Below are 26,367 nucleotides of genomic sequence, written 5' to 3'. Positions count from 1 at the left end.
TTGTATCGGATGGCCTGTAAAAAATTTAAACCATTGTCAACAAATATACAACACTTAAAACCGCTCCATTCCCAGGCTTATAGCGCTTTTATCCTTTGGTCTATGGGGCTGTGTCAGGTGCCATTTTTTGCGCCATGACATGTTCTTTCTATCGGTACCTTGATTGCGCATATACGACTTTTTGATCGCTTTTTATTACAATTTTTCTGGATTTGATGCGACCAAAAATGCGCAATTTTGCACTTTGGGATTTTTTTGCGCTGACGCCGTTTACCGTACGAGATCAGGAATGTGATTAATTAATAGTTCGGGCGATTACGCATGCGGCGATAGCAAACATGTTTATTTATTTATTTATTTACTTTTATTTATAACCTGGGAAAAGGGGGGTGATTCAGACTTTTATTAGGGGAGGGGGATTTTTACTGATAATGACATTTTTTTTTTAAACTTTTACACTTATACTAAAAGCCCCCCTGGGGGGCTTCTAGTATAAGTGCTTTGATCTCTCATTGAGATCTCTGCAGCATAGATATGCTGCAGAGATCCATGAGATAGGCACTCGTTTACTTCCGACTGCTGCAGCCGGAAGTAAACGAGTGCCGAGCCAGGGACGGCGCCATCTTGGAGCGGTCCCCGGCCGGCTTCATTTACGGAGATCGCTCCTCCGGGATAACATCCCGGAGGAGCGATCTCCCCACTAGCCACCAGGGATGACGCTGCGTCCGGTAATCGGATGCAGCTGTCAACTTTGACAGCTGCATCCGATTACTGTATTAGCGGGCATGGCGATCGGACCGTGCCCGCTAATACCTACGGTCCCGGGCTACACGCGGCACCCGGGACCGGCGCGGTTCAGAGTAAATTTACGCCCGATGTCGTTAAGGGGTTAAAGCAAGAAAGGAGAGTGTGTGAGGTGGTATATACATCACATAGATAAGCCAGTGCAATAAAAAAGACTTGTAAATTAAAGCTTATTTAGAAGTCCAAGATTCTTGGTCAGTTCAGTCTTATCTGTGGAGTGTGTCCATGCAGTGGGTCATAAATCCAGGTGCCAGGTTAAGTCCATGTGGTAATGACTGGAATGTTTTATCAATTTAAATTCCCACACTTTCCTCTCTCTGTGTTGAGACTTCTTTTTATTGTATGTCTATGTAAATTCATTCTAGTTTGTAATTTCTGTTTTGTTTCCCCAATGTGAATCCCTGTGGGGCATCTTGTACACTTTATCATATAGATCACATTGAAGGATGTACATGAAAAAGCATCGGTGATTGTATAGTTCCGCTGTGTATTAGGGATGCAGATTGTGTTTGTTTGTAGTATGTGGGGACACATGCTGCTTTTTTGTATGTTTGTATGGTGTTGTTCTTTATAGATATAGTTGTGTCCAGGAATTATTTTTTTTTTTTTGGTGCACTGAACCTGGAGGCACCGCTACACCAGGTCAATGCCTGGAGAGGACAGAGCAAGCTCCCCCTCCATCTCCCTGCTCCAAAAATCCACCCAATATATGGTCCCCAGACAGGGGACGTATCAGATATTAAACCGATAAGAACAGATACTACACTTGATCTTAGCCAAAAGGCTGAGAAACGATCAGGAAATGTATTTTGGATTTTGAAAAGCTGAGTGTGAGGTGGGATGGAATTTATTAAAGTTTATGTTGAAGGTAAGCAGATTCTCTTTAGATGCTGTCTAAATTATGAATAGATCATCTATTTATTGTAAATATGCTAGAGGTTTGATCATACAAGTCATTAGGAACTTCTCCTCCAATTTGGCCATAAAGAGATTGGCATATTGGGGAGACATTTTGCTCCCCATAGCACTTAAGATACATTGCAGATATACAGTATGTCTTTCCCAAAACAAAAATAGTTATGGTTAAGCACAAACCTAATGAGTTGTGTTGTTGGTTCCATGGCTTTGTTGTGTTTCTGAAGGAAGTGTTAGTAGGCAGCTTTGCCATCCTTATGGGGGATGTTTGAGTACAGAGATTCTACATCCATGGTGGCCAATATTGTATCCTGTGGTAATGGGCCCAGGGCTGACAGTTTGTAGAGAATGTCGGTGGTGTCCTGGACATAACTGGGTGTTTGCCTCACCAAGGGTTTTAAAATATTTTTAACCCAGCCAGAAATGGCTTCTGTTAGTGTCCCAATACCAGAGATAATTGGTCTCCCTGGATTTCCTTCTTTATGTATTTTTGGTAGGATGTAGAAACTCCCCATTTTGAGAGTGTCCTGTATAAGGTTCAGTAGCTTGGTAGATGTAGAGTTGAAGCTCCTTATGACGTCTAAAAGTTCTTTAGCATATAGTTTGGTGGGGTCCTCCTGCAGTGGCTTGTAGTATCTCTTGTCCTGGAGTAGTTTCTTTGCTGCTTTGATATAATCTGATGAATTCATAATCGCTAAGTTCCTCCTTTATCTGCCGGTTTAATGGTAATATCTTTAAGTTTAGAGATTTTATCGCTTTTCGCACTTTCATCCTTAAGGCCCTATACCACGGAACGATTATCGTCCGTATTTGTCCCGTGGAATAGAAGGCAACGATCAGCTGCCATTGTTCATGTCTGCTGATTGTTGCAGTCGTTTGTGTTTCAAACATGTTGAAAAATAAGCGACTGTGATAGCAGAGATCTGCTGCCGTCGCTCTGTGGAATAGGAGCTGCAGCAGCAGACTGCCACTATCCTCTATCTAGCGATCACCCGGGCAGACCCCCGCAGCTCCCTGTGGCCCCTCCCGCGTGTAATAGCGGTGGCAGTGAGAGAGGAACGAGGAGAAACCAGCACTGACAGCGCTCGTTCGCTCCTTACTGTCGGCCCTTGGAATAGGGACTTTAGTCTGTATACTTTCTTCTTCTTGTTGATTATAAGTTAATGTTTTTTTTTTTTTGTGAAAAATTCCAAAGTATTTCTCTTGCTGAGCAAAATGTTGGTCCTTGTGTTGTGTTGAGAAAATTAATTTCTTCTTGGACTTTCTTCTTCTTGCTCTAGAAAACGTGGATGAGGTTGTTCCTCAGACGTTCAGATGTTCTGTAAAGTAAGTATTGTACGTACACAGAGTTGGGTTCTAGACCATGAGACCCTTGGAGATTAAATTATCTTTTTTTACATTGGGATAGGAAGAAGATGTCGCTGGTCAGTTGTGCCAGTTTCTTCAGTAGGTTTTTAAGATCCATTTGTGTTGGGTACATTGAGGTATCTTGTAAAATGGTTAGAAAAAAATAGTATAAAGATTATGGCACTCAAAGGTCACTTCCAGAGTGACAGAGAGAGGAAATTGTGTGAATTCAAATTGATAAAAACATTCCAGTCATTAACACATGGACTAAACCTGGCACCTGGATTTATGACCCTCTACATGCACACACTCCACAGATAAGACTGAACTGACAAAGAATCTTGGACTTCTAAATAAGCTTTAACTTACAAGTCTTTTTATGGCACTGGCTTATCTATTTCATGTATCTACCCTCCTTATTCACAGATGTCTCTTTTTTCTTGCTTGTAACATTCCTAAAATGTTCTGCTGTTTCTGTTAAGGCCCTATTAGATGGAACGATTATCATTTTAAAAAATCGCTAAAACGATCGACATGAACGATTGTCTGTGTAATAACATCCAACAATGAAACGAATAAATGAAAAATTGTTCATTTTGGTCTTTCAACATGTTGAAAAATTATTGTTGGCAGTTAACTGATCGTTTTCATATTTGTTAGTGCAATAAATCGTTTGCCGATAAAACATGTGGTGTGGGCTGTCCTAAGTAATGATTAGTAACCATATAACGACATAAAAGCGATCGTTTATAACAGTAATCAGTGAATGTAATAACCTTAGAATCGTTCACTAAAAAATCACTAGTTATTGTTAGAGAACGATCGTTATAGCGAATCTTTGAACGATAATCGCAACGTGTAATACGGCCTTAAGTCATTCATTTTTTTACTTGTCTGACGAAGGGATCTTTTGAATCCCGAAAGCTCACAATTCTAACAATTTTTTATTGGCCAATAAAGTTATCAATCCTAAAATTTGGTCGAAAGTATTGGATAACACAGTACCATATTGTTTTTTTCTAATGAATACTCTGAAGTTCAGAGGGTCAATTAACCATTCACAGGAGATGGAACAATCTTTGAAGATTTGACACCTTAATAAAGACAGATCTGTGACTCATGGGTTATGAACAAGTCAATTAATAACCTATATGTGATTATACTGTCTGTAATATCACAAGAGTCTAATTTCTTTACATGAACATGACCTAGTTTTAAAGTATTGTAGCTGCAATGATTACTAGACAGGCATCTGGATATGACATGATTTACAGTGTAATGTGTTGTAAGCATGCTATTTCACATTAGTGTTTATTATTTTTTGCACCTGGGTGTGGTAGTTAAAGAAGAGCGAAGCGGGATTCGTTTAGCTTCATACAAAGCTAAACGATCAGCTTTAGAATCCTGCAGTCTGCCCACTCTGTGATGAGGGTGGATAAAACACAAGGATCACCTATCTATGTTTTCTAGGCAGGCAGTATCCACCCTCTTCACAGAGTGAAAAGACTGTGGGATTTAAATTAAATATATAGATAAAATAAAATTATGAAATAAAAAATATAGTATTACCTGTTATTTAGAGCTAATGGTTTCTGTTTATCCCCAGGAGCTATTTTCTTCTGCAGAAAAAAATTGCCAGCTATCAGGATTTGCAACATAATCAGCGAAATACTAATTCCAAGTGAGAGTCTTAAAAGAAAAGATAAAAAGAAAGTAATTATTTATGCTGCTTGCATACAACTAATAAAGCGTCTGTACACTAGCTACATTTGTAGGTCTGGATAACTAATAAAGATAAGGTCTGGACTTGTGGTTTGGGCTCCTTTACTACTATTGTGGGCACTGTTTGTGACTGCAGTCACCCAGGCATGACATTCCATGGGCCATCTGGTTTTGTGGCCCTCTACAGAAGGCCTAACAAAATTTAAACTGTATTATAGTCTCATGTATGCCTGTGATGCAGCTGAAAACTACCCAGACATGCTGAGCAGTACAGTTTTTGCAATTTGCTGTTTTGTAGTTTTTGCATTGCCATCACCAATCTTTAAAAAACCACACCAAACAGTACATACAATATTCTACATGTTAAGCACGTGACTAGTATTATCAATTTTTTTGTGGGCTCTAAAGAATTTTTAATTATACAAGTGTTTATTTTGGAATGCGACCTAATGCCATGTATAGGGGGTCCAGTTATATACTGCAACAGATAACATCTAAAAAGATGGCACCTTTCTTTCTGCCCAAGGCTTTAAGTTCAGGAGAAGAAGGATGTGAAGAGCAAAGCTTGGAAGAACATGAGAAGTATGAAGAGGATATTTAGTGTGTGTTGTGGAGAGGGAGAAGAACTTGCAGTGACGAGTGGTAAAGCAAAGTACAGGAAAGAAAGTCCCGGGCTGGATGTTTAGAAGAAGATAACTGAGGTGGTGAGAGGACAGAAACCACCTGGTATCTTCAGGAGACACTAGGGACCAGCTGGACTCTTGGGCCTGCAACCTGTGATCATATTGATCTATAGACCCCCGAAGTACCCCTAAAAGACTAGGCTTGGGAACTTTCTTGAACTACTGTAGTGCTCCATAAAGGCTGGTCCAAAACAAGAACTCCAGAATATTTACCTAGTGCTTATTTCAGTAGGATTTACCTTGGTTTTGTTTCTAACTTTGAGTCTAGTACAGGGACTACTGTGGCAACAGTGCATAACTTCCATACACTCCCAGCATTTGTGGTAGGTACATCTATAATAACAGAATATAAACATGCCTGGGATAAACATATGTCTATCGTAAGATAATAAGAATGGAAATACTAAAAGGGCAGACTAGATGGAATAGGTGGTCTCTTTCTGCCAACAATCTTTTTTTCTATGTTTCTAACTTTTATTTCCATATAGATCCTATTGATAAAAGACTGCTATAGAGGTTGCTGATAAGCTGCTACAGACCTTGTTGTAAAGAGAGTTACAAAATCCCCTATTAAACTTGTGCAGAACCTGCTACTGAACTTCTACAAAACCTACTATTGAGCTGCTGCAGAGCCTCTTGTTAACAGACTGTTACAGTTAATGTTGAATATTAAAGGGTACCTGTTATTATAACTTTCAAAGTGTAAATCAGCAGGGGATGTGAAATGAAACGTTTGCAATTTACATTAATTATGTTACATCAGTACCTGACCACACTCCAGCGACATTTCCCACAGCGTCTGGAGCTCCGCCCCAGACTCACAGGGATCCGTCCCAGCAGCCGCACACTGCAGGAACACATCCCTCCACTCAGATCCAGTGCCACCTGCTGGGTGACGTCACAGATACCTGACGGCATCCCTGGATTATAGCTCTGTGTAATAAAGACAGTGATCAGCCGCAGAAACGATCATAGGCTGATAGTTGTCTTTCAACATGTTGAAAATTCATTTGCTGCTGACTGCCTGTCCATGCTTCCCGGTGTTTTTCTAGCTTCTGCTCTTTAACCAGCTGCTGCTGGTTCTTCTGAGCTGGTCTCTGAAGTGGCAAGCCACTCAACCAATCACTTGCCGCAGGTCGGAGGGTATGCCCTCCAGGGAGTTTTTGTTTGTAGTGGGAGAAAACTTGTTTTTAAAAAAAAATTTCAATAAAAATAATTTTGATTAAAAAAAATCACTTTCCACAACGCTGTCCCATCTCGGCCAGTGATTGGCTGAGCGACCTGTCACTTCAGAGACCAGCTCCGAAGTTCCAGCAAGCAGAAGGCGGAAGCAAGAATAACACTGGGTAGTGTGGACAGGTATCTAAAAAGTTTATTATTTTGCACTTAAGGCAAGGGCTGCATGGACTTCGCTAACAATGTCCGTGCAGCCCTTGCTGTACAAATATCGAGCCATGTAACAAGCTCAGTAAGCGAACGCCGATCTAGCAGTCTGGCGCTCACTTACATTAGTGATCGGGCCGTGTAATACAGCCTTTACTTATATGAATGTATGCGTATCAGGAATTATAATTTTAATTTGCTGTTAGTATTAGTCAGTTATTGTATATCTTTATTAATATTGTGGAAATATAATATTCACATTTATAAATATAAGTACATATAAAATGTCACATTATAGTATTATATAGATAAGACTGAAAAATAACAAGCAAGATAAACTTACAAGGAAATTCCTAAGCCTTTCAGAAGTTCTAAACCTTCGCCATGTTTTATCGGAAACACAAAAACATACACAAAAATCATGCCAAACGTGAATTGTACTATGTGCATTATCACGTAACCTGCAACAAAAAAGGGACATTTCAATAAATCTAAAAACAGATCATAAAGTTTTTCTATAGAGGCACAACTATTACATACCCCATAAAATGTATGCAATTTGCCAACTGGAGTATCTTGCTATGGCAGCCTAGATGTAATAAAGAAAGGTGTGCATTACAAAAATTACTATACACATTTCAGTATAAACTGTGAATACTGCTATCTCAGAAACCCACGCCCCCACAGAGGAGATCACGTGAACTGCATCCACAAAGGAACGGAGTTATACATGTATATTAGACATAGGATGGTATTGGGAAGGGTTGTTTAGAATATTGTTTTTGTTACCTGGATAACCCAACTATATATAGTGTTATCACACATTTTACTGGCTTCAGCATGTTTTTGCTTTAATTATCCATTGCAGGAAGTTTAGTAGTTCTTTATTTTTGAGATGATGCATCATATGTTCCTTCAGGAGGCTTGTCTGAATCTTCTCTCTGAGCTCAATCCCCAGCTCTTGACTGATATCACCACCTATGATCCAGGCCTTACACCTTACATCTTCCTGTCATATTCATAAATATAGGTCTTTATTAGGATATTTAGTGAAGAATGAAACGTTTTTGCAGCATTCTTGTGCTGAACAATGCTACAGATAGAGGACCAGGCAGGGAATGAATACAGCAGCTGGTACATATTGCTGGCTGGGTGGAGAGATAGTCTGCTGTTTAGAGCAATGTTCTTCAGCAGCTCTGGGTGGCAGGAGTGCTAAGAGAGTAAGCAGGGCAGGAACATTGTGATTGAGAGCTGAAGGAAAGCATTGCATTCTAGGAATTATAGTACTTAGCAACTGCTCAACAAGTAAGCAATGAGAGGACATGGTAGCGGAGAGAACTTTTACCTGATTTTAAACAACAGTATTTTCCTGTGTATAAAACTACTTTTTAACCCAGAAAAATCAGGGGTTGTCTTATACGCCGGGTGTCGTTTTATAGGGCGGGTGCTGAAAACTTTCGGAATTGGACATGAGAATCTGCAGCCCCCATATACGGTGGGGGGAGCTCAATAACAGCCGCATCCCCGCCATATGCAGCGACCGTATGAAGGGCAGAGCAAGCTCCAGGCGTCCGGGGTATGGAAAAAATAGATACGGTAGAGTGGCGCTGTGCCCAGAAAAACACACCTCTTTCACCGGTCTGGCGACCCTTGTATCCTACAGGTATTACTGTTGCTCTCAGATCTTGCTGCTCTCTGATGTTTTTTATAAATTTTTATTTTGTGTGCGTTGGAAGAGGGGTAGTCTAATACAGCGAGTATATCCCAAAAGTCATTGAAAAGTCTTATACGCCTAGTCGTTGATACTCCTTTTTGTTAAGACAAAGAATTTGCTTGTGATATATAAATAAGCTTACCACACACATAGAGGATGAAGGGTTTTGGAATTGTATAGGAAGAAACCCTCTATTTCCACTCCACAGTCTCTTTATGTGTTTTCTACAGATAAAAACAATGCAGGAGGTCACAAATATTACATAAAAAAAGTCCATATCAATTTTTTTGGAAAAAAAATAATTAAAAGGGCATTCCCATTCATAATTTGTGATGGTATATCACTACAATATGCCACCACTTTCTGATTGGTGGGTGTCTGACCTCTAGGATATGCACTGATCAGGAGAATGAAGCACTGGCGTTTCACATCTTCTTTTGTATTGCCTAAACATGAATTTCTTAGAAAAATCCTCTGAAACTCATTTGGGTAGATTTGCTAGGACTAGGCAGTTTTGTGGGTGGGCCAAATTAATCACAGGGGTTCTTTCTGTATGATAAATCTAACGCATCTTGCTACACAGGTTAGACACTTATGACTAATGCTGCGTTTACACGGAGCGATAATTCGCCCGATCGTACGATTAACGATATCGAAAGAACAATGTTTTTTTTTAGAACAATCAGCGTTTAGACGGAACGATATATCGTGCGGAAAAATCGTTTTGCGATCACTTACGCCTATCTCGCACATAGGTAAAATCGTTGAACGACTGTTTACACGGAACGATCTGCGAATTTTTTGCGAGCCATGATTTTAGAACATGTAAGATCAAAATCAACGATTTCTCGCTCGTCGCTTGATCGTTCGCTGCATTTACACGTACAATTATCGTTCGAATTTGATTGTTATCGTGCAAATTCGCACAATAATCGTTCCGTGTAAACGCAGCATTAGGCTTTTGCATCAGTTTCACTATGTGTTTAAGGCTAGGGCTACACTGTTTTTGCTAACCTTTTTATTGTATCATCTTTATATAAAAAAAAAAAAAAAACATGCAAAAATGGAAGTAGTTATATGCCATCTCGTTAGGGTCCCTTTTCCATTGACTTACATTATTAAAAAACTGTTATTTAAAAAACTTTAAGTGTACACAAAAACGTGGTTGCCCACGTTTTTTTATGTACGGTAAAAAAAACTATTAGAAACAGATCTCTTCAACAGACAGCAAAAAGCAGTGTGAACATACAGAAAAATGTGGTCAACCACATCTTTGTGTACACATTTTTTGGATAAGTTTAAAAAAAAAAAAAAAAAAAAAAAAAGGATAAGTCAATAGAAAACTTATGTGCCAAATTTTGGTGCATTTCACATAAAGGGCACAAATGTATTATTAAATTGTTTGCATTGTTTGGTTCATAATAGAAGCACATTAAGGCTATGTTCAGGCGCAGTATTAGACTGGCCGTTCCGTCACCCGGCTGGTACTGCAGTACCTTTTCGGACGTAGGACCTGCAGTACCTTTTCGGCCTCAGGGTTCCAATGCGGGAGCATACGCACACGCCCGCCCGCATCAGAATTCTCCACTGCACGCTATGGAGCGAGCGTTCAGAGCCGCTTGTCCCACAGTGTGCACTGACATGGTTTTCTACGGCCGCTATTTAGTGAATAGCACCTGCACGCTGCTAGGGATCCCGTCCAGAGCGTATACCCTGTCTATACGCTCTGTCCGGGATCCCATAGACTGAGAGGTAACGTATATTTTCATAATAATCACAGCCATTGTACAACGGCCATGATTTTACGAAAACATATACGTTGTGTGAACATAGCCTAAGGCTGGTTTCATACTGGCTAAATGTTTTGCAAAAATGCCCCCAAGGAGGGTTCGGCATTTTTTCCTGCTGTGGCATTTCTCTACCATAGAATTCAATGGAATGACTTCTGCGATGGCAGAAAAAAACACAGAAATCTTTGGCAGTTTTTCTGTCGTTTTATTTTTTTGGAGGCCAGAAAAATGCCACAAAATCTGTCTGGGGGCATCCTAAAGGGATGTTCAACCTGTGGTCACTTGAAACTCATTAGTATATCATATATCAGAACACAGAATCAACAAAATGACAGTGACCCTGCTTAGTTTAAGTTTTTCTGCTTATCGCTGGTTATAGATTTGCTTTAACTGATGGTCCATAGTCCACTTTGCTAAGGGGATATTCACATCACTAATTGTTTATTTGTTTATTTTTAACAATAAGTTGGTTTTTACTTTCTCTTGGCAGCCAAACCCTAATATCTTTTTGTGCCTGTGCCGGAAATAAAGACAAAGGAACTCTTCACCTATGGGGCCCATTGTAAATCTGTGTATGTTTAACATAGATTTTTTTTTTACTGGTCTCTAGAGCAGTGCTTCTCAAACTGTGAGGCGGGTCTCACCAGTGAGGGGGCCCCCTAGCTGTTGGTGAGGCCCAGCTGGGGAGCCAGTTTTCACAAAAGTGACTATGATCTGCACAGTCCTCCAAAAGCTCCATTTTAGCAACATTATTAATTAATTTTGTACTTGCTTTATTAGTATATAGAGTTTGAGAGATGGGTGAAAGGTAGTCCTAGCATTATTTTCAGCTTTTAAATGGACTTTCACCAGAGATGATGAGGCCCAGGCACCCTCTTGGTCAGTCTGGTGAGGCCCAGGCATTGCCTTGGTCTGTTGGGTGAGGCTCCAGAAGAAATAGTTTGAGAAGCACTGCTCTAGAGGATAGAATAATGTAGTCTAAAGGTCCCTATACACCTTATGATCTTGTCAGTAGTAACTGCTGCTTGCGCCAGAACTAACAGTTGGTATCCTGGCCGACCACCGACAGATGATGTCAGTGGAGATAGGGGTCAGGCGTCATGGAAAATTACTGGATTAGATAAGCCGCAGCCAGACCTCCTTGGCTGCAGCTTAACCCACCCATCCTCATAGAGAACACAGGATTGCTTGACCCTGCAGAACTTTCATGTGTTTGGGGAGGATAGTGGCCGGGTGGGAGAGGTAACTGACAGCGGAACGTTAGTTATTGAAGGTGCGTGGCCAACTTAACACAGTATTGCATCGTTCTTTTTTTAGCAGCATACTGATTTTTACTGACCCAACAGAAGCCTAAAGGAGACAGCTTTGGCCTCTGTAAGACTAGTTGAAGGGGTAATCCAAGACTTATTTTCTGTATGTCGAGCAGTAAGGGACCTATTCCACTGAGCGATAATCAGCAGATCTAACCGATCGGCGCTCGTTTACATTGTTCTTGACCGGGCCCTGGTCGGCCCGTGGAATAGGACCCTAAGTGATGGATTCTTCCTCTTTCCTGCCACTATGAAACATGCATGGCGGACTCCGTGTGAAGCTCTGCCTGTCCCAGTGAGTCATTGATATTCTCAAGCTCAATCCGCTGTCTGCCCAAAGAACTGACTTGTCAAAATTTCTGCGCATGTTCCGTAGTGTGAACATACCCTAAACATACACCATGCCAATGCATAGGTGTGCATAGCTTTATTGTAATTAACTCCTCCATGGATGAAGCAGGAAAGTTTCTATTTTAGGGTGCCTTCACACCTAGCGACTCGCAGCCTACGTTACACTGCGAGTCTGTCAGGTCCCGGCAGATCACTTTCACTACATACACGCAGCGGTCTGAACAACCGCTGCGTGTATGTAATTATGCCGACCCCTTCAGCTCCCACCCGGCTCCCGCTCCCACTCCGCTGTATACATTACCTCTCCTCTCTGCACGGGTCCCAGCGTACTGCTCTCCCGCCCGGCCAATCAGTGGCTGCGGCAGGGCACACACCGATTGGCCGGACGGGAGAGCAGTACGCCAGGACCCGTGCAGCGAGGAGAGGTAATGTATACAGAGCGGGAGCGGAGCAGGAGCCGGGCGGCAGCTGAAGGGGTTAAGGGGCTGGCAGAATTACATACACGCAGCGGTCGTTCAGACCGCTGCGTGTATGTAGTGAAAGTGATCTGCCAGGACCTACCCAACTCACAGCGTAATTTACGCTGCGAGTCGCTAGGTGTGAAGGCGCCCTTAGGGTATTTTATTGTAGGTTTTTAGCGTTTGTCAGAAAAAGTGAACACTTCTTGTAGCAATATCTTACCTGTAGCAGGCCAATATGTGAAAAATGTAGGATACAGTGATTGCACTTGCTAAGAAATTAGTGAAAATCCAAACAACTGAAAAAAAAAACAAACAAACAAGAAATAAATATAACTATTATACTGTATTGAAAGGGCATGGGGTATTTTGGATTACTTTTCATTATATGTGTTACTGTGTGGGCAATACAGAAAATTTAGATCTAGGTAGCATGTAAACCCTTAGTGCCACTTTCAAATCATGTTCTAGCATTGTACAGTGTCACTAGAACTAGCTTTTCTATAAACATCTGGCAAACGTCTATGTGGCTATTCCTATTTGAGAGGTACACTATAAGGCTATGTTCCCACACAGTATTTTTGCTCAATATTTTGGTCAAAATTTTTCAACCAAAACCACAAGTGGATTAAAAACACAGAAAGGCTATGTTTACACAGCTGCCGGGGTGAAGGCCGCCCGACCCGACACTGGAGCCCCTTATACTTACCCTTTTTACGAAGTCCCGGTCCCGGACCCCGTCCCGCCGTTGAGAAATCCCCATTGGAAGCCGTGTGCGGGCTCACCAGAGATGAGTCCGACACCCATAGAGAATGAGATTTCTTACCAGAAATCTATGGCTCATTAGTAAACAGGGTGCTACCAGATTGGGGGGGTTAATGTCTAGCACTGTAAGCCTTGATTGGATAGTCCCCCAACATTACAACCAATGTTACACTCAGCTATTTTGTCATACACTTTTAGTAAGAATAACAAATGGATGACACAACACAAAGCTTTGTCCTTATGGCATAAAACAATTAAAGGGGTAGTGCGGCGCTAAAAAATTATTCACAGAATAACACACATTACAAAAGTTATACAACTTTGTAATATATGTTATGTCTGTGAATGGCCCCCTTCCCCGTGTCCCACCACCCCCACCCGTGTACCCGGAAGTGTTGGTGCATTATACATTACCTGATCCGTGTCGAGGGCCGTCCGTCATTTTGTGCCAAACGTCATCTTCGGATGGATGGCCGAGTCGCTGCCGCCCGTCCCCCCTCCGCCGCGTCACAACTGTGCTTAGCCGCGATTGGCTGAGCACAGTTATGCTCAGCCAATCGCGGCTGAGCGGCTGATGACGCTGCAGAGGGCGGCCGGCATTTGGAACAGACGGAGCTGTTCGCCGGCCGGCCGAAGAAGACGTCACTGAATGAAGATCGGAGACTGGTGTCGGCACGTGACAGGTAAGTATAGCGCACCACACTTCCGGGTACACGGGTGGGGGTGGTGGGACACGGGGAAGGGGGCCATTCACAGACATAACATACATTACAAAGTTGTATAACTTTGTAACGTGTGTTATTCTGTGAATAATTCTTTACCGCCGTACTACCGTAATAAAATGTACAATAAATATATACTTTTGCGTGGTCAAAGGTGAATAGTGTTCACTATTCACCATTCACTTTTGCCAACACCTGGCAAAATATTTTGGTTTTAATTATTAACAATTTATACAGCCAGTCAAAACCCATCTTAAATGGTCTTACTGAGGGAAGGAGGTTACAAAATAGCATAGCATAGCATTAATCCGTATAATCGGCGATCTCTACATAGAGTCTGCCTGAGAGCAGACTCTATGCACAGACCAAAGATCCGACAGGACGGAGGTACGTGGCTTACCCCCACCACTTAGCTCTGGAGCCGGCCACACTGATGTGTACAGGACCACCTACGTCGGAGAGGTCCTGCACACATTTAAAGCCCCCTCAGTCAACGAAAGTATATATACATTTCAAAGTATAGAGTACGATGAAAGCAGAACTCACCAGTATCGGTAAAAAGATGCTTTATTAGGACTGAAAAGGCATCAGCATCAGGTGCTTTTCACAAAATTACAGAGTGACTGCAGTTTCATGTGTCAAAACGCTTCTTCTCGGCTCACAAATAACACTTACACATACATCATTATAAAGCCACTAATCACATCTTAGTCAAGCCCCATTCAAGGAGTGTGACCGACCATAATAATAACTCATTGTGTACCTAAATGCAAGAAGTGGCAATAATCATGGTGACAAAAACAAATACAAACAATTATCTGACAAACAAATATTAAAAAAGCAAACATAAGCAACCGAGGTTACAACATAACATAATCAAAGGAAGGCACTCATGTCATTTAAACCCAAAGGTTCCATAGCGTTTGTCCGAATGATCCAGTGAGCTTTGCATTGTAGCAGTCTTTTTTTGTCTGTCCAGTCCTCCATCTTTGAAAATAGTTTCTACTCCTGTGAAGTTAAGAACAGAAGTACCACCCGCGTGATTGCTCCTAATATGTTTAATTAGACGCGGGCAACCAGAGACAGTCTTAACTGAATTTAAATGTTCCTTGAATCTTGTGTGCATATTTTGGGTGGTTTTCCCGATATAAAAAAACTCAACATTTACAAGTAATGACATAAACCACAAAAGAAGTTTTACATGTTATAAATTGTCTTATTTGCCATGAAACTCCTCCCACTTGTATAAACTTCTTCTCACTATTGTATTTACACATTTTTATTTTACACATAGAACAAGAGCCGCATATTTGTGAGCCGAGAATAAGCGTTTTGACACGTGAAATGGCCATTGCTCTGTAATTTTGTGGAAAGCACCTGATGCTAATGCCTTTACTGTCCTAATAAAGCATCTTTTTACCGATACTGGTGAAAGCTGCTTTCATCAGACTCTATGCTGTGAGGTATTGTTGCACTTTTATAGCGGAGCACCACGAGTGGGCGAGTGTCACCACACATGGGAGTGTCACACTGAGGTCCTAAGGGTCATTCCTGAATACCATATGAGTGCCGACATTGTTTCTTTTGTTGTTATATATATTAACATAATATATATATATATATATATATATATATATATTGCAGTAAAATGATAGAATCCAGGGATTTGATCAAATCACTAGTGATTTGGTCAAATCCTGGGAAATGATGGAATGGCTGAGTCCTTCCATCATTTCCCTGAAGAAAGTCAGTGATTTGATCAAATCACTGACCCCTTTCAGGGAAATGATGGAATAAACCAGTCAGGAGTCGCCCCGGCTCTATATATTTATTAAGTAACACGGCAATAGTCATTTGAAACGAAAATTTATTTATTCGAAACTAATTAACAAAGGAAACTGGTAGCTGACACAAGTAGCTAATGGTGCGTTTACACAGACAGATTTATCTGACAGATTTTTGAAGCCCGGAACAGACTATAAACAGGGAACGGGTCATAATGGAAAGACTGAGATTTCTCCTCTTTTCAAATCCATTCCTGACTTTGGCTTCAAAAATCTGTCAGATAAATCTGTCTGTGTAAATGCACCCTAAGCTGATAATTTATAACAAATGCAATTAATAAATCATCCAATCCATTCATCTTTTTATTCATTTTAATCATTTTATTAAAAACATTGTTGATTTGTGGCATCTCGAGTTGCAAAGTACCTTTCTTTTTTTTTTTTCAGGCACATTTTTTTGTGTTACAATGCTCATTGGACTGTTGGCAGGAACACTTCTGAAATCCTTGCCCTCCAAATAAGGAGAATTTTTCAGACTTAGGTCACGCAGACTTAGGATGGTGTGGAGAGTTGTTTTGGTCAGGTAGACTTAGGTCGGTGTGGGGAGCTGTTTCGGTCAGGCAGACTTAGGTCGGTGTGTGGAGCTGTTTCGGTCAGGCTGACTTAGCTCTGGGGAGCTGTTTCGGTCAGGCAGACTTAGGTCGGTGTGGAGAGTTGTTTTGGTCAGGTAGACTTAGGTCGGTGTGGGGAGCTGTTTCGGTCAGGCAGACTTAGGTCGGTGTGTGGAGCTGTTTCGGTCAGGCTGACTTAGTTCTGGGGAGCTGTTTCGGTCAGGCAGACTTAGGTCGGTGTGGGGAGCTGTTTCGGTCAGGCAGACTTAGGTCGGTATGGGGAGCTGTTTCGGTCAGGCAGACTTAGGTCGGTGTGGGGAGCTGTTTCGTTCAGGTAGACTTAGGTCGGTGTGGGGAGCTGTTTCGGTCAGGCAGACTTAGGATGGTGTGCAGAGCTGTTTCGGTCAGGTAGACTTAGGTTGGTGTGGGGAGCTGTTTCGGTCAGGCAGACTTAGGTCGGTGTGGGGTCACTAGTGATTTCATCAAATTCCTGATTCTATCATTTCACTACAACATATACATTCCTACTGCACGGGGCACGTATTATGGACGTGAAGCGGTTAAGGGTCCATTCACACATACAGGATCAGCAGCAGATTTGATGCTGCAGATATGATGCTGTGTTCTATCATTTAATTACAATAATAACTGTAGCTTCAAGTCTGCAACATCAAATCTGCTGCAGGTGAAAGGACCATTAAACAATAAGTTATTTTTCCATTTAACATTTTCTTTAAGTAGGATCTTTGTATTAAGATTTTCAGATATGTTTAATAAAATATTTGCTTACCATTAAATGCATCCTTAAACTCTTTGAAGGAAACAATTGTTTCATTGTATGTTTCCGGTTGTAGAAATACTGCTGAATTCTCAATCATTTGTTCTGCCATGTGTAGCAAATGTTGTATTGAGTCGTAAATATTGTATTCGATAGTAACAACCTTTTTAAAAAAAGTATAAAGAAAAACTGAGATTCCAACGTAATGTTAAATAAACAGACTGCACAACCATTTGATGCTGCATTGTAGGTGCAGTATTTTCTTTGTAGAATGAAATATTGAATCAGTGAACACTAATAATAATTATAAAAGTACATAGTTAAAACTGACCATTTCCAACCTACTACAATATGGCTGGAACTACATAACAATTTGTGCTTACGTGACCAGGAATCACTGTCTCCACCGCCTGTCATGTCATACATTCACTCATACAAGTGAATGGGGTTGTGCTGCAACCCACTGGTGGCTGCATCCCTGCAGTTGCAGAAAATCCATCCTGCTGGGTAACAGCCACATGTGAGTCGCAATGTGACCACATTCACTTGTGTGACTTCTCTGATCTCTGCTTCATATTATTATTGTCTGTCTATAAAATATCAGTCAGAAATTATTAGTGCATATAATAAATGCAAAGTGCTTTTTGGTGTTTTAAAATGACACCACACCATTATTCTATCTTATCTTATCTTAGTTCACTTGTGCGGTTCAAGGTTTTCTCCTTATGTTTTGGAGCAGATATTACAGACTAAAGCCCCTATTCCACGGGTCGTCAGAGGAGCAAACGAGCGCTCTCAGTGCTCTTTGCTCCTCGTTCCCCGCTCGCTGCCGCCGCTATTCAACGCGGCTGCAGCGAGTGGGTGAGTGCGGGAGGGGGCGGCGGGGAGCTGCGGGGGGGCTGCCTGGGTGATCGCTAGATCGTCCGGGCAGCCCATAGGATATAGCAGCGTCTGCTGCCGACGCCCCTATTCAACGGAGCGACGGCAGCAGATCGCTGCTATATCAGTCGCTTGTTTTTCAACATGTTGAAAAACAAGCGACTGCAACGATCAGCCGACATGAACGATGTCGGCTAATCGTTGCACTCTATTCCACGGGACGATTATCGTTCGTAGCGGCCGATATCGGCCGAATACGGACGATAATCGTTCCGTGGAATAGGTCTTTAATGGGAGGATGGTTGTGCCAACTTCTTCATAAGGATTTCGCTATTAGGGGGGCTGACGATTTGATTTTTTCTAAAAATATAGGACTACTGTGCCATCTGATGTGGGAAGATGGCAGTACAGGAGCGATAAAGCTGAAATATTCTGTGTCCTGCTGCTTAACCCTGTCTGTGCTGCATCATGTAAGTAAAATAAAGTCCACATGCATGCTGCAACACAGAAAGGGTTAAAGAGTAGGACACAGAACATTTATGCTTCATTGCTCTAGCACTGATGGCCTCTGCCCTCCATTCTCAGGCTGCCTGCAAGTAAAAAAATGTGCAGGAATCCATGCGATAGTTGGGGGTCATCAGAGCAGAAGCAATTAAGCAAAAATGTCCTGCTCTATATCTCTTTAACTGAGGATGTAGCAGGGCACATTAACTTTTCCCAGAGTATACCACCGGGGATACCAGAGTATACCTGGGGGGATTAAAGGGGTATTCCCCCCCAAGAACTAAAAAAATGAAATGCTCCCAAACCTAGCCGGTCTTACTAACCAAGTCCCCCTGAGTAATTTGAGCCGTCTCCCATCTTTCTAGCTGCTGCCGTTCCCGAGTTACAAGTTTTTCTAAAAGATGTTCTATATTCAAGATAGGAAACTACATTTCCCATCATGCAATGCTTCTGATGATGGCGATGTTGCAGAGCTGAGAGGGCGATGTAGCAGAGCTGAGAGAGCTGAGATGGCGATTTAGCAGAGCTGAGATGGCAATGTAGCAGAGCTGAGATGGCGATGTAGCAGAGCTGAGAGCTGAGATGGCGATGTAGCAGAGCTGAGAGGGCGATGTAGCAGAGCTGAGAGGGCGATGTAGCAGAGCTGAGAGGGCGATGTAGCAGAGCTGAGAGAGCGATGTAGCAGAGCTGAGAGGGCGATGTAGCAGAGCTGAGAGGGCAATGTAGCCGAGCTGAGAGAGCGATGTAGCAGAGCTGAGAGGGCTGGGTGAGTTGCAAGGGGGTGCGGATGTCGGGTGGCCCGGCTCTCTACTGGGGGGGGGGCTGCAGTCACCGGGTGAGCTGCGCGGGGGGCTGCAGTCACTGGTGAGCTGCGGATCGAGTGCGGTGCCGTGGGCTCTAATGAGGGGGGATGGGGGGGACCGCGAGCATGCTGTGGGGGAGACAGCACTCACCGGGCGGGTGGCGGCTGCGGGGTCGGGCGAGCTCTGAGCGGGCGGCCACCGGAAGATCATTCACAGGAGCTCCCGGCGGGCGGGTGAGCGGCGGGCGGGCGCCGCCGACGCAGAAGCTCCGGGAGGTGAGTGGGGGGTGAGCGGGGGGCCGCCGGCCACCGGGAGATCACACACAGGAGCTCCCGGTGAGCGGTGGGTGAGGAGCACCGGGGTGAGCGGCGGGCGAACGCCGCCACGACCTCTACTGAGGGAGGGATGGGGGGCACAGTGGGGTGAGCTTGGGGCGGGGTACACTCTGCTGTCAGAGAGGGTGACAGTGTTCAGCAGCTGCTGTCACTGTCTCAGTGCCCTCCCTCTCTTCAGTGTGCTGGGTTAGAAGCAATAACCCGGCCCATTGAAGAGACTGAGGACACGTGATGCCGTCTCGGAGGATCAGGGCTAGGAGCAGGGAGCATGTCGGAGTGGACTGAGAGCTGATGATTCTATGCAATCCCTGGGGGTGGGGGCACCTAGATAACAGCAAAACTGTGCAGAATCCGTAATAAATTTATATTGGAAAGGTGGAAAGCTACGGGTGAGCAACGTATTAATGCAAAAATAATTTGGGGGGAATACCCCTTTAACTGTTCTAGGCCAAACTACACCCCAGGGTGTAAAATAGCCTTGGTCAAACTATACCCCTCTAAGGGCCGTATCACATGGCCCGATATTAAGGAGAAAGCGAGCTTGCTCCACACACAGATATTGAGAGGGGAGCCGCAGGAGAGGCTGTCTGGATGATCCTTAGAACATCCGGATGACACATAGAAGATAGTGGCGGTCTGCACTATCTTTTTGCACAGTGCAACGACCAGCAGACCATCGCTATTGTTGACGTTTTTATAGAACATGTTTTAAGCCTAATGTCCCGCCATTCCAGTATGACATCCATAAGTCCTGTTCCCTTATGGCGGGGTCGGGTGCTCTTTAACTGTGAGCTCTCCTGATTTGCGTTCACAGGGAAGTGCAGCACTAAATGTCTCTGACAAAGTGAGGACATGAGTGATATCACAGCTGGCTCACAAAGTTGGAAAGGAGATGACAGAGGGCTGCAGACAGTATGGATTTTTTTTTATTAAATAGGGAGGATGTCGACATGGGGGTCTGACTAACAGGGAAAATGCCTACTTAATGATTAGGGGCTTACTACCAGAAAGAATGCCTACATGGGGAGAGGGGTGCTTTCTACCAGTGGAAATGCCTATATAGGGGGTGGGGGGGAGCTATCTAACAGGGAGAATGCCTACATTGGGGAGCGGGGGGGAGAGGGGGTTACTACCAAGAGGGGCCTGCCTGTACTGGGAGGCCTTACTTCTATATGATTGCACAGAGGAGGACTACTATATAAGTTTAGATGCACAGAGGAAGCCTGACTTGGGTCATAGAGGGGCCTAACTGCTATATGGATGAACAGAGGGGCCTGACTATTATATGGCGCCACAGAGGGGCCTGCGCTCTTCATGTTCAACACATTCAACTACATTGCCCTCTTGGTAAGGCGCCTATGCATTGCCTTCACTTATATTGAAGGGCCCGCCATAATTAGTGTTGTCTCTACCTGAAGATCCTGCTGTGTGCTGATATTGGGGACACGCTGGGACCCTGCACCTCTCCGTACTGTGAGAAGCAATGGTCTAGACCATCAGTGAAAAATGCAGGAACACTATTGATTTGCGGGTACCGTCGGGTGTGCCCGCAAATCAATTAGCCATTCACTTCAATGTAATGTGCAGCCGCCACTGCACATTACATTATGTAAACAGCTATTTTTTCCGGACGTTGTTCACTGAACTGCGCCCGGAAATAATAGGCAGGTACATTATTTTAACGCTATTCAGCGCTATTGAACAGAGCCATAATAGAAGTCAATGGAAAAATGGATCCAAACATAAATGTTTTTTTGCATCCATTTTTTCCATTAAACGGATACGTTTAATGGACCGCAAAATCGCACTGTGAACCCAGCCTTATTCATATTAGTCTATGCCATAAAGCAATACAAATTTTCCAAGTATCAAAAGGCCTCAAATGTAGCCGTAGTAAATAACCTGTATTATCCTTGAGACTCATGCGACAAATTATAAGGCAAATGTTATCATAAAATCAACTAACACTGTTTTGTGACTTACTATATACAGGCAGAACAGTGACAAAACAGTAGTACCAATCATCCTGCTGGGAAATTTAAAACATGGGTCCCACGTATATATCTTCCTTTCAAACCAGCTTCTTGGTTTTCTGAAAAATATGTTTAAAATAAATATAATAGTCATTTTAATTTCAAACAACTTTCTTCATTGTGTATGTGATCTGTAACATTTAATAGAAATGACTACTCTGTTGGGGCATACAAACTCTAAAGTCTTGGTGACTAGGTATCTCACTTCCCTGGAAACCACTGTCCACTGCCAGTTGTTAGAGGATTTCCATCTGTAGCAGCATAGTGACCGAGACAGAACACAACAAATAGGGGTGAGGCTTAGCATGTTCTATACAGTGGAAGGGGCCTAAACTTTGTGTATGCAAGCTGAGCTTGTCTACCTCTAGAGGGTCTACAATGTGCCTGAAAGGCAAATTAAGGCCTCCCTCTTCTATCTGACTTTTTATAGTGATTTATCTTCTCGTCTAAACACCTGTTGTTTGAAAAAAAAAAATATTTGTGCTTGTTTGCGAAACAAGTACCTAAGCGATTTATCTGTGCATTTAAAAGAACCCTAAGGTCTTAAATTTTTATACATTACCTCTCTACGCTCCCTGGTGTCTTTCTGTCTTCTCCACACTCCCCACAGCCACTGATGCAACTTCAGAGCAGTCTCTAAAGTGACAAGCCACTCAGCCAATCACTGGTCGGGACGGGACCGTTCTGAAGTTGCACCGGTGGCTGAGGGGAGCGTGGAGAGGTAACTTATATGTGTTATAACACTTTTAAGCTGCGTTCACACTACGTATATTTCAGTCAGTATATATATATTTCAGTCAGTATATTTCAGTCAGTATTGCAACCAAAACCAGGAGTGGATTGAAAACACAGAAAGGATCTGTTCACACAATGGTGAAATTGAGTGGCTGGCCGCCATTTAATGGCAAATATTTGCTGTTATTTTAGAGCAACGGCTGTTATATTGAAATAATGGCCGTTATTTACTGTTATATGGCGGCCATCCACTCAATTTCAACATTGTGTGAACAGATCCTTTCTGTGTTTTTAATCCACTCCTGGTTTTGGTTGCAATATTGACTGAAATATACTGACTGAAATATACGTAGTGTGAACCCAGCCTTAAAGCAAGAGAAGCATGGACATTGCTAACAATCTCCATGCAGCCCTTGCTACACGATAATCATGCTGTGTAATAGGCTCAGTAAATGAGCGTTGATCTAGAAGATTGGCACTCATTTACTATATTGATCGGACTATCTAATGGTGCGTTTACACTGAGAGATTTATCTGACAGATTTTGAAAGCCAAAGCCAGGAACAGACTATAAACAGGGAACAGGTCATAAAGGAAAGATTGAGTTTTCTCCTCTTTCCAAATCCATTCCTGGCTTTGGCTTCCAAAATCTGTCAGATAAATCTCTCTGTGTAAACGCACCATAAGGGTCCATTTACACAGAAAGATTATCTGACAGATTATCTGCCAAAGATTTGAAGCCAAAGCCAGAAACAGACTATAAACAGAGATCAGGTCATAGGAAAGCCTAAGATTTCTCCTCTTTTTAAATCCATTCCTGGTTTTGGCTTCAAATCTTTGGCAGATAATCTGTCAGATAATCTTTCTGTGTAAATGGACCCTTATATGGCCCTAAAAGAAGGGAAGAGGGGGTTTGGGTAACACTACTTAAAAATCCATTCCACACACTCCAAGTTAGTTGGTCTTTAGAGGCAATCTGACTTTGCTGTACGGTCCAGAATTTCACTGGGTTTTCTCTATGGATCTTTTATCAATCTAATAAGTGAGAGGTCTTCATGTTTACCTGTTTTATCTTCTGTAACTGTGTTTTGTATTTGTTTGTCTTAATACGACATCTTTTCTCTTTTATATAACATTAAAGTGTCACCGTTGTTATAACGTTCAAAATCTAAATCAACAGAAAATGTGATCTAAAAAAAGTTTGCATTTTAAATTCCTTTTGTTTTAAGTTATCATGGAAAACACATCACATCACCTGTTTTCTGATTTTTTTTTTTCTAAAAAACAAACAAACAAAAAAACTGTCAGAAAACAGAAAGTCCAGTGTTTCCCGGGCCATCTGAGCGCTCACAGAGAGAGGGCAGTCATGTGACTGATGGACACATTGAGCTGTGACTCTCTATACTGGCCGGAATTCCTGTGTTTAGTTTGCTTTTTTCAACCAGCACAGGAAATCTGCCTTCCGGAAACTGGACCTCGATTTCTGGTAACTTCAGCCTTGTTTTACAGCATGATAGCAACATCAACAAAATATGGATGTAAATTGCAAAATTGCTTTATTTCACATCTACTGTTGGTTAAGATTTTGAAAATTATAATAACAGGGACACTTTAAGCTCTGTACGATTGTTTATTAAATCTTAAAATTAAAAGCATGCCCTTAAATATCAGCATCCCATTACAGCCACAACCCTCCTCTCCCAATGTACTAGGAAAGCTCATGGCCTATGGCTGTATCCATTTTTTTTCAGGGCTCTATAGCCACTGGGATTCAAATAGGCTTATATCTTTTGGGCCACATTGCTCTAAAACATACCAGCCATATTCACCTCATTAACCCACAGGGTAGAGCTTTAGAATTTAACCCTTCCCAAATAGCTATTCTCTGCATATGCTAAGAACCTAGGAGGAACAAAATAATAAACAAACAAACAATAAATAAATAACTATGGGCATGCTTTAAATGCCATTCTATGTAAAGAAGGTTTCATACACAGCCCTCTTTTAAGGACCTATCACATGACCTATTAGGACTTTAGTCTAAACAGGATCTGTTTGCTCTTCTCATGTGTTTTTTGTTGTAAATATTTAAATGCTGGAGCACCTTTCCAATAACTATATATTGTACTGTTCCTCTGCTATTCCTCTGAAAATGTATAAATAAATTGACAATTGGGCATTACCATTTCCCCCTATGAATAGAGTAATGCATGCACACTACAATTGGAGCTACTAATGTATAAGTGCAATTGGAGCTACTAGGATAAGTGCACAGGAGAGGGTGAGATTCCAGACAAGCCAGGTCAATACCAAGCAATAATAAAATATAATAAAAAACATGCCAAGGGGTCAAAACCATAAAGACAGAAAGGCAGGCTGGGTCAGAACCAGGTCAAATCATCAGCAAAAGCAAGGTCAGAAGTCAGACAGGGAATTAGGATAGTGGTAAAGCTGGATATAATCAACATGAACACTAGTGAAGACTCAGAGAGATCAGTCGCAGGCATCTGTGGCCGGCAGGTGCCCTGATTAAATATACATATACATTTACATGTTCCCTGATTGCACTCCGTGAAAAGGTGCTACGGACTGAAATCACGGAACTCCCAGCCTCATGATTCCTTATAATGCCAGGAATCAGTTTACATCTTCTAACTACTGTACTGGCACTGCTGTGCAGCTGTGTTAGTACAGTAGCGCAATGATTTAAACCAGCATCATAATGATACATACAGGAGCTCTGAACTCCATTCTGTAGCATAACGTCTATATTTACAGACTGTGGACAGAACATGGGAATGAGGCCCTAGGCTACATTTGTAGTGTCCCGGTATGGGTGGTCCACTAAGTCTTGTGTCATCTAGGTAAAAGGTAACTCTTACAGGTGTCCCATGAAGGGGATGAAGCTGCTATTACCACTTTCACCACTAGGTGTCTCACTCTCCCCTAAACTGTTTGTATGAGCACAGCTGAAAGTTAAGAGTTAACTGTACACTATGGCACAGGTTTTTCAAAGGGTTTAAAATACACACTGGTGTAAATTGTAATCGGTTGCTTTGTGCAGTTTACACCACTGTATATTTTACACCCTTTAATAAAGCTCCTCCTATATGTTCTTTGTTCTGACCAATCACAGGTGCAGGTACCACACAGCTTTCCTCCAACTGCACTTCTTCCTTCTTCTGTCTCTTACACAGCCCCAGAAATCAATAGTAAAGGCAATTTTAAGAAACTTTGTAATTGGGTTTATTAGCCGAAAAATGCAATTTTATCATGAAAAAGCAGTTTAAAGCTCTACCCCGTCTTCATTGTTCTCAATGGAGAGGGGAGCGATGAGGCACCAAAACTTGACAACAAAGAGTTAATTTACAGTTACATCACCGGGCTCTCTCCTCTGACATCAGCTCTGACCTCTGAATTGTAGAGATGAGCAAACTTGCCGGATTTCTGGTTCGTATGCACCAGAAATCTCGGCGTCTGATTCCCGCTGTCTGCCTGCTCCATGCAGCGGGTGGATACAGCGTAAGGAACGCCTGGAAAACTGGGATACAGCCATTGGCATTGGCTGTATCCCAGTTTTCCAGGCGTTCCTTACGCTGTATCCACCCCCTGCACGGAGCGAGCAGAAAGCTGGAATCAGACCCCGAGATTTCTGGTTCATACGAACCAGAAATCCGGCAAGTTCACTCATCTCTACTGAATAGGTATTTTCAGCGGCTCCCTGTGGTGTAATCCTTTGTTCTCTGCTCTCTGCTGCCCACTAATGTCCCTCCACCCCCGTGCCCTCTCTATAGCACAGACAGGATCCAACTGATGTAAAGTCAAGATTTCCGGATTCTAAGCAGTGGATGACAGAAAGGAGAGGAGGCAGGGACCTGGGGATTGTACCCACAATCTGAGCCCCCCCCAAACCACTTGTACCTTTGGATAGCTGCTTTTAA

General features: G+C 42.5%; 1 protein-coding gene and 1 non-coding gene across 2 annotated transcripts in view; both read right to left on the bottom strand.

Annotated features, from left to right (window-relative positions):
• The window catches only part of LOC138785797 (stimulated by retinoic acid gene 6 protein-like), a 57,741-nt gene that overhangs the window by 11,402 nt on the left and 19,972 nt on the right, over positions 1–26,367 (bottom strand). Inside the window, exons 9-15 of the mRNA XM_069962123.1 lie at positions 21,642–21,750; positions 17,150–17,300; positions 12,701–12,776; positions 8,711–8,792; positions 7,395–7,443; positions 7,198–7,315; positions 4,636–4,755 (exon numbers count right to left, since the gene is read on the bottom strand). Coding sequence (XP_069818224.1) covers positions 4,636–4,755; positions 7,198–7,315; positions 7,395–7,443; positions 8,711–8,792; positions 12,701–12,776; positions 17,150–17,300; positions 21,642–21,750 — 705 coding nt within the window. The remainder of the gene's footprint in view (positions 1–4,635; positions 4,756–7,197; positions 7,316–7,394; positions 7,444–8,710; positions 8,793–12,700; positions 12,777–17,149; positions 17,301–21,641; positions 21,751–26,367) is intronic.
• On the bottom strand, positions 1,410–1,600 carry LOC138787644 (U2 spliceosomal RNA). Its single transcript, XR_011362409.1, has one exon. It is a non-coding gene; the product is annotated as a U2 spliceosomal RNA (small nuclear RNA).

The sequence above is a fragment of the Dendropsophus ebraccatus genome, chromosome 3 (assembly GCF_027789765.1).
Source record: "Dendropsophus ebraccatus isolate aDenEbr1 chromosome 3, aDenEbr1.pat, whole genome shotgun sequence".
NCBI lineage: Eukaryota > Metazoa > Chordata > Amphibia > Anura > Hylidae > Dendropsophus > Dendropsophus ebraccatus.
This window is presented reverse-complemented; position numbering and strand designations above follow the sequence as displayed.